The 16,760-nt window shown below is 45.7% G+C and overlaps 1 protein-coding gene and 1 pseudogene across 1 annotated transcript in view; one reads left to right on the top strand and one right to left on the bottom strand.

Annotated features, from left to right (window-relative positions):
• The window catches only part of LOC126215049 (peroxidase-like), a 276,437-nt gene that overhangs the window by 228,376 nt on the left and 31,301 nt on the right, over window positions 1–16,760 (top strand). Inside the window, exons 9-10 of the mRNA XM_049941691.1 lie at window positions 1,913–2,110; window positions 9,422–9,569. Coding sequence (XP_049797648.1) covers window positions 1,913–2,110; window positions 9,422–9,569 — 346 coding nt within the window. The remainder of the gene's footprint in view (window positions 1–1,912; window positions 2,111–9,421; window positions 9,570–16,760) is intronic.
• LOC126215394 (5S ribosomal RNA) lies at window positions 12,416–12,533 on the bottom strand (annotated as a pseudogene).

Raw genomic sequence — 16,760 nt, forward strand, 5'->3', positions numbered from 1 at the left:
CTCTGCTACCCCGCTGCTGCATCCGTACTTGCCACGAGACTGGCACTGCGGTGACTTCAACGAGCGGTTGGGAAGGATTCCTTAAAACGCACGAATACTATAAGCCTTATCCACACTGCATGTCTGTTATACATGTACTCCTCATTGCTACTTCTGCGATTTACCGCAAGAATGTCACAGGGAAGATTCGTGACTCGAATGCAGACTTTAGCCATTACCCAGAAAGTGTTATGTCTGTAGGCCAATGTCGGTCACCCTCCAGCTGCCGTACCGGTCTCGGAAACTGACATACGGCCGGGAGAGCGGTGTGCTGACCGCATGTTCTTCCATATCCGCATCCAGTGACGGCTATGGGCTGAGGATGACACGGCGGCCGGTCGGTACCGTTGGGCCTTCATAGCCTCTTCGGGAGGAGTTTTACTTCCAGCTGCCAGAAGAACGACACACGGAGACTCCAATGGATGCTTTTGAACACAGAGACTATTGCCATTTGCCATGAGGTATGCGTGTTACGTCCGTACGTCAATCTTCATCTCACTCCTGCTACTTCTTTGCTTACCATGACTAACACCATGGTGACTTCAACGAGTGGTTGAGAAGGATTCCTTAAACATAAACAGGCAATAAGCCTGTAGATCATTCTCTCCTCCCTCCTCCTACTCACGCTTTCTGCCACGGAATGACACACAAAGACTTCAGCATACGGCTGGGGAAGGAGCATTAAGTGTGGCCGAACCATAGGCATTACCCATTAGTTTAGTCTTTGTCCCCCTGACGCTGCTTCCACACTCTGCCACAAAACTGACAACAGAAGAATTTTGCTATTGGTTGGGAACGATTCCCAATAGCGATGAGAATTCCTGCTGGGTCACAGATCAATCTGTGTCCCACTTCTGCTGCTTCTGCACTCGACCACAAGAATGACACACGGCGAGTTATCGATTAGTTGGTAACGATTCCTTGAAAGCACGCCGACAATAGCCATCACAATAATGAATAAGTTTTATGAAACTTTCTGACAGATGGCAACTGTGAGCTATATGGAGACTCGTACCTGAGACCTTACCATTCACGAGCAACGTTCTTGCATCCGAGTTTTGGCTTAGAACCTGCAGTCACAGCTTCAGTTCTGCCATCACGTCTTTCGCAGCACCTCCCCTGCGTACCTCATCGGACTAGCACCTCTGGGGAAAAAAGATAACGTGCAGAAAAAGCTTAGCCACTGTATTGTCACAGAATTACTCTCTTATTTCTTCTCTTCCAGGAGTGCTAGTTCAGAAAAGTATGCATGAAAGGTTATGTGGACTTCAGGGACTAAGCGATAGGTATTGCCAGAAGTCAATCCGTGAGTGCAGGTCAAGGATCGTGCGTGTATAGCTCAGTCGGTAACCTTCGTCCCCGACAGACGAGGTTCTGACTTCGTGCCCAGGCCCAGCATGCAATTTTAACCTGTCCTGAAGATTCCAAACTGCACTGACTCTGCAGCAGTCTGAAACACTCATTCTATGAGGTTACGTCTGGAGCACAATGACACTATTCACAAACGGCACAGCTGCCAGTACGGGGGTGAGGCCCCGCCTCGTCTTTCCTAGCAGTAACTAAAGATCCAGAAAGCTCGACCTTCATTTGTATGATTTTGAAACTAAATATTTTGGAACCAAGTAGAAATACCTTTCATTAATTCTGATTATGTTTGCTGTGTCAGTTCAAGATTTCATACTGTCTCAAATATTTATTTCCCACCTTTGGGTCATTTTCCTTAAATTTTCAGTTTCCATTCATATTCCGTTTGCATAATTTTGACTATAAAGAGTTTGGACATCATGTAAGTATTTCCTTGCTCACGTCTGGCGGTGTTTACTCTGGAAATTAATCAGAGTCACTTGATCAGCTGTCGGTTCGTTTGTTGCAGGTGACCAGCGTGTGAACCAGAACACGCAGCTGACGGTGCTACAGGTGATCCTGTTGAGAGAGCACAACCGCATCGCCTCAACGTTGGCCCACCTCAACCCTCACTGGGACGACGAGAAGATCTACCAGGAGGCTCGCCGCATCCTCATCGCCGAGCACCAGCATATCTCCTACTGGGAGTGGCTGCCCATCTTCCTCGGTGCGTACCGCTCCATTTCACTAGCCCACTGACTAAAACACTTGACAAAATGATCAGTAATCTGTCAATAGGCCTACCTTTTCCAGTGAATGGAGGGACATCCTTTGTTAGGACCTTGATGTGTATCAGCTCAGTTATGTATCATACTGATTAAAAACTTGATCAGGATGTCTCTCGTTCGATACCATCCTCATGGCAACCCAGTAGCTGATCCTCTGATTGGAGTGGTTACTGTCGCCCTCTCAATGTACACGGTGACGCATAAAGGACAGATGTTTTTTTTCTAATATTTAGAGGCTGATTCACGAAGATATGCAAATATTTTAATGTTATTTTACAAGTAAAACTAAAAAAAGTTCATATAAACATAGGACTGCAAATTTTTAGTTACGGAGTTACGGCTAATAAAAGATTTTGCCTGAAATTTAGCAACTTCTCTAATATGAAGCCATCGTAAAACTGTACGAGGTTAAAGTAAAGCAAGATTTCCATTTATTTTGTTGTTATTGATCTGGTGAATCTAATAAAACATGTCACAGACGTCAAACAGGGATGCTTTTCAACAGCATCCATAATATCCTCATCATCGTCTTCACGTATCGAGCGTTCGTACTGATTATGAACGCTAGGTAGAGAAACTGTCTACCATAACATTCGAAATACTCCGCTAATGGTTCATGCATTCGGAATCCTGCGAGTTGGATAACGTACGAGATATTCGTTAACTACAGCCGTAGCATTACCATCACATTTGGCATAAATAAACACCGTATAGGCGTATTCCTCTGTCGTAAAATTGAAAGGCATCCATATTTCATAAATAATCTACACTCCTGGAAATGGAAAAAAGAACACATTGACACCGGTGTGTCAGACCCACCATACTTGCTCCGGACACTGCGAGAGGGCTGTACAAGCAATGATCACACGCACGGCACAGCGGACACACCAGGAACCGCGGGGTTGGCCGTCGAATGGCGCTAGCTGCGCAGCATTTGTGCACCGCCGCCGTCAGTGTCAGCCAGTTTGCCGTGCCATACGGAGCTCCATCGCAGTCTTTAACACTGGTAGCATGCCGCCCGCATCTCGTGGTCGTACGGTAGCGTTCTCGCTTCCCACGCCCGGGTTCCCGGGTTCGATTCCCGGGGGGGTCAGGGATTTTCTCAGCCTCGTGATGGCTGGGTGTTGTGTGCTGTCCTTAGGTTAGTTAGGTTTAAGTAGTTCTAAGTTCTAGGGGACTGATGACCATAGATGTTAAGTCCCATAGTGCTCAGAGCCATTTGGTAGCATGCCGCGACAGCGTGGACGTGAACCGTATGTGCAGTTGACGGACTTTGAGCGAGGGCGTATAGTGGGCATGCGGGAGGCCGGGTGGACGTACCGCCGAATTTCTCAACACGTGGGGCGTGAGGTCTCCACAGTACATCGATGTTGTCGCCAGTGGTCGGCGGAAGGTGCACGTGCCCGTCGACCTGGGACCGGACCGCAGCGACGGACGGATGCACGCCAAGACCGTAGGATCCTACGCAGTGCCGTAGGGGACCGCACCGCCACTTCCCACCAAATTAGGGACACTGTTGCTCCTGGGGTATCGGCGAGGACCATTCGCAACCGTCTTCATGAAGCTGGGCTACGGTCCCGCACACCGTTAGACCGTCTTCCGCTCACGCCCCAACATCGTGCAGCCCGCCTCCAGTGGTGTCGCGACAGGCGTGAATGGAGGGACGAATGGAGACGTGTCGTCTTCAGCGATGAGAGTCGCTTCTGCCTTGGTGCCAATGATGGTCGTATGCGTGTTTGGCGCCGTGCAGGTGAGCGCCACAATCAGGACTGCATACGACCGAGGCACACAGGGCCAACACCCGGCATCATGGTGTGGGGAGCGATCTCCTACACTGGCCGTACACCACTGGTGATCGTCGAGTGGACACTGAATAGTGCACGGTACATCCAAACCGTCATCGAACCCATCGTTCTACCATTCCTAGACCGGCAATGGAACTTGCTGTTCCAACAGGACAATGCACGTCCGCATGTATCCCGTGCCACCCAACGTGCTCTACAAGGTGTAAGTCAACTACCCTGGCCAGCAAGATCTCCGGATCTGTCCCCCATTGAGCATGTTTGGGACTGGATGAAGCGTCGTCTCACGCGGTCTGCACGTCCAGCACGAACGCTGGTCCAACTGAGGCGCCAGGTGGAAATGGCATGGCAAGCCGTTCCACAGGACTACATCCAGCATCTCTACGATCGTCTCCATGGGAGAATAGCAGCCTGCATTGCTGCGAAAGGTGGATATACACTGTACTAGTGCCGACATTGTGCATGCTATGTTGCCTGTGTCTATGTGCCTGTGGTTCTGTCAGTGTGATCATGTGATGTATCTGACCCCAGTAATGTGTCAATAAAGTTTCCCCTTCCTGGGACAATGAATTCACGGTGTTCTTATTTCAATTTCCAGGAGTGTACAAACTACAACACTTACTATGTGGTTTCACTTAATTACACTGTTGTTATTATGTTATTTCACTGAATAATGCAGAAAACTAACTCGTTTCAAGGTTAGGAAACGACTGAAACAATTCAATAACGGTTGCCAACAATGAAATAAACGTTTCTACATTCTTTATGGAAAGTAAGCAAATTGTATAATAATCTTTGCTTCTCTGAATGCTCTGGAAAACTACTGCAGACACACGTCTGGGGCATGTTTTATTCGATTCACCTGATCAATAACAACAAAATAAATCGAAATCGTGCTTCACTTGAACCCCGTACAGCTTTGCGATGGCTTCATATTAGCGAAGTTGCTAAATGTCAGGCAAAATCTTTTATTAGCCATAACTCCGCAACGAAACATTTGCGGATCTTTGTTTATATAGACTTTTTTACTAGTTTTACTTGTAGAATAACACATTTAAATACTTGCATATCTTCGTGAGTCACCCTATATGTATGTATCAGTGTTGCGCTTCTCAAGCCGCTCTCGGAAGTTGGCATCCTCTCTCTCCGACATAGCTCTGTCAATTTGAATGACTTCCTGCAGTTCTACAGGTGTACGTGGTTTATGCTTGTATACACGTAACTTGAGATAACACCACGAAAAGCAGTCTGGGTAATGAGAAGCCCAACCAAACTGGAACCACAAAAAACAGTCCGAATAGCTTCCATTGACATACTTGCTGTGTGAGCTATGGTCCCATCCTGCTGAAACCAAACTCGCCGGATGGGAATACGTTTTCTTCTTAGTTCAGGAAGGAAGAATGCAGGGATCCTCTGCCTATAATGTTCAGAGGTTGCTATTACAGTGTTCCCGTTATCGTCCTGGAAAAAGTATGGACCAGTAATACCTGTACCGGTTGCAGCACACCAAACAGTTACCTCGGGACTATGAATTGGTCTCTCAAGCATTAGTTTCCGGTTTTCACTGGCCCAATAACGACAGTTCTGCTGATTTACCATGACATTCAAATGGAAATAAGCTTCATCGATCATAAACAAAATCATGTTCTCATTCTGCTCAAGTATGGCCTGCATTCTCAAGCAAAATTTAGCCGCTGTACATAATCTCTAGGGATCAACTGTTGCACCATGGCTATCTAGTAGGGATACGCCTTACTGCACGATTATTGAGGCGCAGTTCAGCAGAATGTCTCCTAGCAGATCGACCAGGTCTACGAAGTATGGCTGCCGAACTCTTTTAACGTTTCCTGCAGTGCGTACTGAGCGAGTAGCCCCTGGCGGTTTTCTGTTCATCAGTGTTTATCGCGAACAAAATGATTCAGCCAAACGTAAAATGGTGTTACGAGTGTCTATAACGTTACGAAATGGCGACGAAAGTCACACTGAACTGCAACGATAGACTCATTATTATGCACAAAACTATCGTAAGGAAACATACTATGTTACCTAGTCCACGGATCTAAAATGGAAGGAGCTAACAATGCTTGACCACATCAGTCGTTCTGTTCTTACTACCTGAGCGCGAATATTATATGTTCTGAAAACATCCGTCCTTTCTGTCTTACCTTGTACAAGCCATGTTGCATATTCTACAGATATAAAACCATGCCAATCTCAGCCATGCTTTCGTTAATGGTCTAGCCCTTTACGAACTCATGCATATCTTTTACAGGGCATGGCGTCCCATCTCCCGCCAGTCTTGTATCTTATTAACAAAACACATCATCGAGGCTGATCTCTACAGAGATCAGTCTCCCAAACCACCTAACTCTCCAGCTCACCATTTCTCCAACAGACATAATAGGTCCTCACATTCGTCGCTCAGCCCGTTCTCATTGCCTGCTGATAAAAACCATCATCGAGATACACTTTTATAGTTTTTGACCTGCACCAATCACCAGCATGTATCATATTGGATTTTGATTCTCACCTTCATGGGTACTATTATACTTTTATATACTACTATCCATTCAGCTCACCAAGATACATTCTTGTAGTCTTGAGCCTCATTCTGGTACATGCATCAAGAACTGCGAGGCCATCCTCCAGTGAGAGCGTCTATTATTTTTCCTTATATCCACGAACCCTTTGTGGTAACCTTCTGACATAACAGCTGACCAAATGCACGTTTAGAGCCGGTCAGTTTCACACCTTTTCTGTTCTTCGTCGCTGTATAGAGAAAATCTGCTGACAGTGAATCTTCCTCGATAAACAGCATCCCAGTCTCATATCATGCCGAGTAAACACCTCACCAAGACGCACTTTATGTCGTCAGTACCTCAACAACCACTATACTCATCAGCAGACACCAGTGAGCGATGTGGCGCAGCGGTTAGCTCACTGGACTCGCATTTGGGAAGACGATGGTTAAAACCCATGTCCAGCCATCCTGATTCAGGTTTTCCGTGATTTCTCTAAACTGCTTCATGCGAATACCGGGATGGTTCTTTTGAAATGGCATGGCTGACTTCCTTGCCAATCCTTTCCTAGTCCGATGGGACTGATGACCAGGCTGTTTGGTCCCCTCCCCCAAATCAACCAACTAGCCAACCATCAGCAGGCTCCACTGTCCATTCTGCTGACAATGACGCCAGATTTTCCTCTTAAGTTTAAGAAAGTTTTGTTTAAATTGATTATACACATATACAAGACAATGCCATCCTTATATAAAACTTCTCGTGTCACAGTGTTAGTTGCCATACTCCTCTGAAACGGCTCGATCGATTCTGTTGAAATTTTACACGTATATGCGGTAGGTGTGAGAATCGATCGTAATCTATTTTTCATACCCCTAAGTGATGAGGGTGGTCCACCCCAAAATTTTTTTTCTTATTTTTTTGTACAGAACTTTTTATTTTTATTTCTATTTTTGATGTGGCATTACAAAATACACACAACCATAAATTTTCACCCTTCTACCACCAACGCCTATTTTTGATAGCGATTTTAGTAATTTAATAATTTTCAACCCCAGTTGATAACTGATCAATTATCACTAATCAACGGCTCAATCGATTCTGATGAAATTTTACATGTATATTTAGTAGGTCGGAGAATCGGTCGTAATCTATTTTTCATACACCTAAGTGATAAGGGTGGTCCATCCCAAAAAAAATTTTCTTATTTTTTGTACAGAACTTTTTATTTTTATTTTTATTTTTTATGGTGTGGCATTAAAAAATACACACAACCCTAAATTTTCACCCTTCTACCACCAACCACTATTTTTTAATAGCGATTTTAGTAATTTAATAATTTTCAACCCCAGTTGATAACTGATCAATTATCACTTGATCAACAGCTCAATCGATTCTAATGAAATTTTACATGTATATTTAGTAGGTCGGAGAATCGGTCGTAATCTATTTTTCATACACCTAAGTGATAAGGGTGGTCCATCCCAAAAAAAATTTTCTTATTTTTTGTACATAACTTTTTATTTTTATTTTTATTTTTTTATGGTGTGGCATTAAAAAATACACACAACCCTAAATTTTCACCCTTCTACCACCAACCACTATTTTTTAATAGCGATTTTAGTAATTTAATAATTTTCAACCCCAGTTGATAACTGATCAATTATCACTTGATCAACAGCTCAATCGATTCTAATGAAATTTTACATGTATATTCAGTAGGTGTGAAAATCTGTCGTCATCTATTTTTGATACCCCTAAGTGATGAGGGTGGTCCACCCAAAAATTTTTTTCTTATTTTTTGGACAGAACTTTCTATTTTTATTTTGTTATGGTGTGGCATTAAAAAATACACGCCACCCTACATTTTCACCCTTCCACCACCAACCCCTATTTTTAATAATGATTTTAGTAATTTAATAATTTTCAACCCCGGTCGATAACTGATGAATTGATCAGCTATTCCTGCCAGGTGTCTAGCGGTGATAATATTTCACTGTTCGATAGATAGGTAAAAAGAAAACGTACCAAAAGCAACGAATCGAATATCCCTCTTTGAATGGACGTAACTAGACCGAGAAGTTTAACTAGGTAGCACGCGTCATTCGCCAAACCGACATTTAGCCCACGCATCGATTTTTACTGTATGGAAACATATCGTACGATCAAATTCCTTTAGTAGAACAAAGAAGTTCCTATGCTCTCCTTTGTTCCTCTAAAAGAATCTAATCATACAATTTTTTTACGTACGATAGAAATCGATGCGTGTGCCCTTGGCCTTATTCATAATGCTGGCGATCGCGTTTCGACACGAAATTGCCGCCATGTATGTGTGCTCATGGGCGAGCCGTGTATCGGCAGCAATTGTTAAATCCGCGCGATCTGCCGTAGAAACGCTAGAACTAATAGTGACCGATACCGCCGGACTTCCCCCTAAGGCTTTTCTCACTCCCTACACAGTTTTCGGCCATTATTATTGTTTGTGTCACGAGCTCCCGCCAACAACGGCTATTGTGTTACACGTATAAAGTATTCTTACTGACTAGAGATAATTTGTATGGAAAAACAGCGTTTGCCGGGTCAACTATAACATATAAAGATTTTCGGAGGCGGAACGAAGTTCGCCGTGTATAGCTAGTCTTATGACATAAAAAAGTTACAATTATGGTTCTCTTCCTTAAATGATGAATTCTGTGTGCGTCTATTCTTCCTGGCAAATTGGTTAATTACGTCATCAATAGAACAGTCAATGTCAGGGGGCGTCGCGGGAGGGGGGCGGGGGCGGGGGCGGGGCGTGGCCGCGACCACCCCCCCTCCCCCCCATATCTATCCACCACTGCTGGTAGTAAAGAAAAGCCCATTTCTTTGCTTCCCGATTTTCATTGAGGCCTCACACAATTTCTGTGTTAATGTCTGCTGCGTTGTCCTGCAGGCTGGGAGACTGTGAAGACCCACAACGTGCTTTCCTACGGCGAGGGCTACGCACAGGACTACGACCACACCGCCGACCCCCGAGTCATCAACGAACACGCCACGGCCGCCTTCCGCTACTTCCACAGCAACATCCAGGGCTACCTCCAGTGAGTACTCCACAACATCCGTATCCTCCTGACTTCACCCAGTGTCCACAAAATCCCCCTATTATTTCAAACAAATCATAATTTGGAAACTTCACTCATGCTCTCATAAATTAAGGATAATGCTGATAGATGGTGAAACAACGCTCTGGTGGGCGGTTTGCGGGTTTAAATCTCCTCGGGGTATGACCATGCGGTGCATCTAACCTGCGGTCGACGTACGGTGGCGCTAGCAGCAGTCCACATATGCAGAGGTGTGTTGGTGCATGTCAGAATACGGTGCAGCGAGTAAGAGTGCAGACGTTTCCAGACGTGCTAATGGTGACTGTGTGTTGAAAATGGCTCAAAGAACACATGTTGATGACGTTATGAGGGGTACAATACTAGGGCGACTGGAGGCTGGTCAAACACAGCAGGTCGTAGCACGGGCCATCCGTGTGCCACAAAGTGTGATCTCAAGATTGTGGCAACGATTCCAGCAGACAGGAAACGTGTCCAGGCGCTACAGTACGGGACGTCCACAGTGTACAACACCACAAGAAGACCGATATCTCACCATCAGTGCCCGCAGACGGTCACGGGGTACTGCAGGTAGCCTTGCTCGGGACCTTACCACAGCCACTGGAACAGTTGTCTCCAGACGCACAGTCTACAGACTACTGAACGGACATGGTTTATTGGCCTGGAGACCTGCAAGGTGCATTCCACTGACCCCTGGACACAGGGGAGCCCGTAAAGCCTGGTGTCAAGAACACAGTGCATGGTCATTGGAACAGTGGTCCCAGATTACGTTCACGGACGAGTCCACGTATAGTCTGAACAGTGATTCTCGCCTGGTTTTCATCTGGCGTGAACCAGGAACCAGATACCAACCCCTTAATGTCCTTGAATGGGACCTGTATGGAGGTCATGGTTTGATGGTGTGGGGTGGGATTATGATTGGTGCACGTAGACCCCTGCATGTCTTTGACATAGGAACTGTAGGGGACTGATGACCTGAGATGTTAAGTCCCATAGTGCTCAGAGCCAACCACAGAGGAACTGTAACACGTCAGGTGTATCGGGACGTCATTTTGCACCAGTACGTCCGCCTTTTCAGGGGTGCAGTGGGTCCCACCTTCCTCCTGATGGATGATAACGCACGGCCCCACCGAGCGGCCATCGTGGAGGAGTACCTTGAAACAGAAGATATCAGGCGAATGGAGTGGCCTGCCTGTTCTCCAGTCCTAAACCCTATCGAGCATGTTTGGAATGCTCTCGGTCGACGTATCGCTGCACGTCTTCAAACCCCTACTACACTTGAGGAGCTCCGACAGGCACTGGTGAAAGAATGGGAGGCTATACCCCAGCAGCTGCTCGACCATCTGATCCAGAGTATGCCAACCCGTTGTGTGGCCTGTGTCCCCATGTTGATGTCGGGGTACATGCTCAGGAAACAATGGCATTTTGCAGCACATATGTTTCGGGACGGTTTTCACATCTTACCACCAGTACCGTGGACTTACAGATCTGTGTCGTGTGTGTTCCCTATGTGCCTATGCTGTTAGCGCTAGTTTTGTGTAGTGCCACGTTGTGTGGCACCACATTCTGCAATTATCCTTAATTTATGAGCATGAGTATATTTAGATACGGCATCGTGGTTCGCTGCAAAACGATTATCAGTTCTGAAAGTTTTTTTTTCCTTTCTGTTGTGTCAGAATTTCAGGGTGAAACCCACCCGTCACTCGCAGAGCACCAAGGCACCACAGCAGCATTAACATTTCTCATTGCCTCGTTGATTCGCGCACAAAGGGTCATTTACCGGTGTTCTGTACTTGCAATCCCTGACGTAACTCCACAAATGGCGTGGGATTGGGCCATCGCGAACAGTCCACCTCTCAATAAATTGACTTCTGGGGGCTACACTGACGTGTACGCTGTACTCTACTGTCAACACGTGCTTGAGACACAGGTGGACGTCCACTTCGAGGAAGGTTCAAAAATGGTTGAAATGGCTCTGAGCACTATGGGACTTAACTTCTGAGGTCATCAGTCCCCTAGAACTTAGCTTAAACCTAACTAACCTAAGGACATCACACACATCCATGCCCGAGGCAGGATTTCAACCTGCGACCGTAGTGGTTGCGCGGTTCCAGACTGTAGCGCCTAGAACCGCTCGGCCACACCGGCTGGCCTTCGAGGAAGGTCTCTGACACTGCCTGTCTGTTTCATAGATCCCTCCCATTATGCTTGTTTCTGGCAGCGCTTTTCTCCCGACTGAGCCGCTCTCAAAGTTTCTTCTTGGAACTACGTTGCTCAACAAAAGGTTGGAATACTGTCGTAAAATGTAGACTTCGATACTAGAGGTCTTATTGACGTACGCATTTCATGCATTATCCAGTTAGCCGGCCGGTGTGGCCGAGCGGTTCTTGGCGCTTCAGGCTGGAACCGCGCGACCGCTGCTGTCGCAGGTTCGAATCCTGCCTCGGGCATGGATGTGTGTGATGTCCTTAGGTTAGTTAGGTTTAAGTAGTTCTAAGTTCTAGGGGACTGATGATCTGATATGTTAAGTCCCATAGTGCTCAGAGCCATTTTTGAACTATTTTGAACCATTACTACTGGCATGATTTGTGGCCGTTTCCTATTCATGTAAACACACCGCTGCCGCAGCGACAGGCCATGAAGGCCCAAAGGTATCGACCGGCCGCCGTGTCATCCTCAGGCCACAAGCGTCATTGGATGCGGATATGGAGGGGCATGTGGTCAGCACACTGCTCTCCTGGCCGTATGTCAGTTTCCGGGACCGGAGCCGCTACTTCTCAGGCAAGTAGCTCCTCAGTTTGCCTCACAAGGGCTGAGTGCACCCTGCTTGCCAACAGCACTCGGCAGACCAGATGGTCACCCATCCAAGTGCTAGCCCAGCCCGACAGCGCTTAACTTCGGTGATCTGACGGGAACCGGTGTTACCACTGCGGCAAGGCCGTTGGCTTTTTCTCCAGTACTGGGGTTGATAATTTCGCGGTACTGCTGTCACATATTTGATTTCTGCACACCGAACGAGACACTGCACCTTCTCCTAGTCTGCCGACATTTTGATGCAGCTAAGTCGAAGCTGCAACATATACACCTCAAAAAAAGTTCGGAATTTCATAGAGTTTACTACAATGCCTTCCTGTAGTACACCCACTGAGGTTTATACAATACGTTATTAATAAAATTAAAGTAGTTATTCTGAAAACAACAATGATTTATGTTAGTTATAAAAAGTCAGTAGAAAACAAAAAAGATCCTTAGTGTACATCTTTAAAACAAAAACAGTGAAAATTTTTGTCTCATGACGATGAGTATCAGTCTTTAGTAGTGTGTGTGTCCTTCGCACACACGAATGGTTTCTCTCACTCTGCGAGGTATGCTCTGGATGGGATCGTCAAGTTTATCTTGGGATATGGGGTCCCATTCCTCAATGGCAGCTTCAGTGAGGTCCGGAAGATAGATGGATTTCGACGCTGTGCAGTGGCCACCTTCAACAGATTCCATGCATGCTCAATTGCATTGATATCTGGGGACTGTGGTGCCCAATGCATTCGGTTGATGTTGCCTCATTGAAGATACTGAGACATTGTTAGAGTACAGTGCGGTCTTCCATTGTCATCGACTAGGATGAAATTGTCACCCACTTCACGGGTCTGCAGGACCTTACAGTAATTTGTAGGACCCCTTGGAGGTATCTGGAACCTCTCAAATTGGCGTAGATGGGAATTAGAGAGGTCCAACGTCCCGTAATTACTCCCGCACAGAAAATTATACTTCCGCCAGGAAACGGATGGACTTGCTGGACGTATCGGCGTTCTCCAAACTCTAACACGTGTAGTGTCCGGTCGCAAACCAATCCTGGTCTCGTCAGCAAACGTGACACTGCTTCATTCTCCAATGGTCCAATGTTGATGTGCAAGAGCGAAGGTCCTAGATCGCGCCGGTTATGTTGGTTCACTGCAAAACTTCTCATTGGTAAGCTGCAACCACCCTAATGCAATCTGATACGTGCTGTTTGATCTGAGATACGAATTCCTGTTGCCTGGGAGGAGTCATTTCCAATATTTCTGGCAGCTGATGTTGGGCGCCTGCGAGCCAACAGCTGGAGGAAACGATCTCGCATTGGTGTCGTCGTATGAGGACGACCACTGCGAGGTCTATCATTCACGTTTCCCATCTCTCTTCACTTTCTTCACAGCTTAGACACACCACTTTGAGTGACACATAACCGACCAGCAACATCTTGCTGAAAGTAAAGGCACCATCCTGACTCTGTCAAAGTATTGTATGCCTCTACGTGTCGTGTTACTGCAATGCTGAACACAAACTGAATGAAGCTGTTGTCGATACTGAACCGCTCGCGGCGTGCGCTGCGGCAGCGGTGTGTTTATATGAATAGGAAACGGCCACAAATCATGCCAGTAGTAATGGTTCAAAATGGTTCAAAAATGGCTCTGAGCACTATGGGACTTAACATATCAGATCATCAGTCCCCTAGAACTTAGAACTACTTAAACCTAACTAATCTAAGGACATCACACACATCCATGCCCGAGGCAGGATTCGAACCTGCGACAGCAGCGGTCGCGCGGTTCCAGCCTGAAGCGCCAAGAACCACTCGGCCACACCGGCCGGCTAACTGGATAATGCATGATATGCGTACGTCAATAAGACCTCTAGTATCGAAGTCTACATTTTACGACAGTATTCCAACCTTTTGTTGAGCAACGTAGTTCCAAGAAGAAACTTTGAGAGCGGCTCAATGTTTTACAGCAAATCACTATTTTCTGTCACTAATAATTTCCATGTTATGGTTTATGAAACGACACTGGTATTTTATGGATGCCCTGCATAGCCCTCTATAGCATGGCAAGCATAGATAGCGCTATATGGCTCGACAAATCATACCCCGACTTCAGAGGTGTTTGCGGTATACTTCGCGTTACCATGTCGGGAAGAGTAGAAAATTCATCCGGCTTTAAGTGGTTCGTTACGATACTAGCGATGATGAAATACTCCACCGAATGGGTGGAGTGCAAAATGGCTAAGCGGGAGTGGCTAGAGGACGAATGGAAAGATTTAGAAGCAAATATCGCCAGAAGAAAGATAGATAACGCCTACAGGAAAATTAAAGAGGCCTTGGAGAAAAAAGAACCACCTATATCAATACTATTAGCAGAGAAAGCAGAAAGATGGAAGGAGTATATAGAGGGTTTACATATGGAAGATATACTTGAAAGCAATATTACCGAAATGGAAGAGGCTCTAGGTGAAGATGACATGGGAGACATGATTCTGCGACAGGAATTTGATAGAGCGCTGGAAGACCTAAGTCGAAACAAAGCCCCAGAAGGAGGCAACATTCGACCTGAACTACTCATAGCCGTGGGAGAGCCAGCCACGAAAAAGCTCTTGCATCTGGTGTGTTAGATGTATGAGACAGATGATACAGCCTCAGACTTCAAAAGAATAGAATTCCAGTTCCAAAGAAATCAGGTGGTGACACGTGTGAATATTACTGAACTAGCAGATTAATAGATCAAGGCTGCAAAATACTAACACAATTTCTTTACAGAAAAATGGAAAGGCTGGTAGAAGGCCCATCAGGGCAGATCAGTTTGGATTCTGGAGAAATGTAGGAACACACGAGGCAATACTGACCCTACGACTTATCTTAGAACATAGATTAAGGAAAGGCAAACCTACGTTTCTAGCAATTGTAGACTTATACAAAGCTTTTAGATGAAGTTGACAGAAACGCTCTTCGAAATTATCAAAGTAGCAGGGGTTAAATGCAGGAAGCGAAAAATTATTTACAACTTGTATAGAAACCAGGTGGCAGTTGTAAGAGTCGAGGAGTACGAAAGAAAAGCTGTGGTATAGAAGGAAGTGAGACAGGGTTCTGGCCTATCCCCAATGTTATTCAATCTGTACATTGAGCAAGCAGTAAACAAAACAAAAGGAAAATTTGGAGTAGGAATTAAAGTTCATGGAGAAAAAAAATTTTTTTTTTGAGATTTGTCAATGACACTGTAATTCTGTCAGAAACAACAAAGGATTTAGGAGAGCAGTTCAAGAGAATGGACAGTGTCTCTAAAGGAGGATATAAAATGGACAAAAGCAAAACATGGATAATGGAATGTGATTGTATTATGTGAGGTGGTTCTGAGGAAATTAGAGCAGCAAACAAGACTCACAGAGTCGTAGACAGGTTTTACTATTTGGGCAGAAAAATAACTGATGACAGCCGAAGTAGAGACGATATAAAATGTAGACTGACAATGGCAAGAAAGAATTTTCTGAAGAAGAGAAATTCGTTAACATCGAAAATAGGTTTAAGTGTTAGGCAGTCCTTACTGAAAGTACACTACTGGCCATTAAAATTGCTACACCAAGAAGAAATGCAGATGATAAACGGGTATTCATTGGACAAATATATTATACTAGAACTGACATGTGATTACATTTACACGCAATTTGGGTGCATAGGTCCTGAGAAATCAGTACCCAGAACAACCACCTCTGGCCGTAATAACAGCTTTGAAACACCTGGGGGTTGAGTCAAAGAGAGCTTGGATGGCGTGTACAGGTACAGCTGCCAATGCAGCTTCAACACGATACACAGTTCATTAAGAGTAGTGACTGGCGTATTGTGACAAGCCAGTTGCTCGGCCACCATTGACCAGACGTTTTCAATTGGTGAGAGATCTGGAGAATGTGCTGGCCAGGGCAACAGTCGAACATTTTCTGTATCCAGAAAGGCCTGTACAGGACCTGCAATATGCGGTCGTGCATTATCCTGTTGAAATGTAGGGTTTCGCAGGGGTCGAATGAAGGGTAGAGCCACGGGTCGTAACACATCTGAAATGTAACGTCCACTGTTGAAGGTGGCAACATATATGAAATGTAACGTCCACTGTTCAAAGTACCGTCAATGCGAACAAGAGGTGACCGTGACTTATAACCAATGGCACCCCATACCATCACGCCAGGTGATACGCCAATATGGCGATGACGAATACACACTTCCAATGTGCGTTCTCCACGATGACGCCAAACACGGATGCGACCATCATGATGCTGTAACTAGAACCTGGATTCATCCGAAAAAATGACGTTTTGCCATTCGTGCACCCAGGTTCGTCGTTGAGTACACCATCGCAGGCGTTCTTGTCTGTGATG

The sequence above is a fragment of the Schistocerca nitens genome, chromosome 12 (genome assembly GCF_023898315.1).
Source record: "Schistocerca nitens isolate TAMUIC-IGC-003100 chromosome 12, iqSchNite1.1, whole genome shotgun sequence".
Classification (NCBI taxonomy): domain Eukaryota; kingdom Metazoa; phylum Arthropoda; class Insecta; order Orthoptera; family Acrididae; genus Schistocerca; species Schistocerca nitens.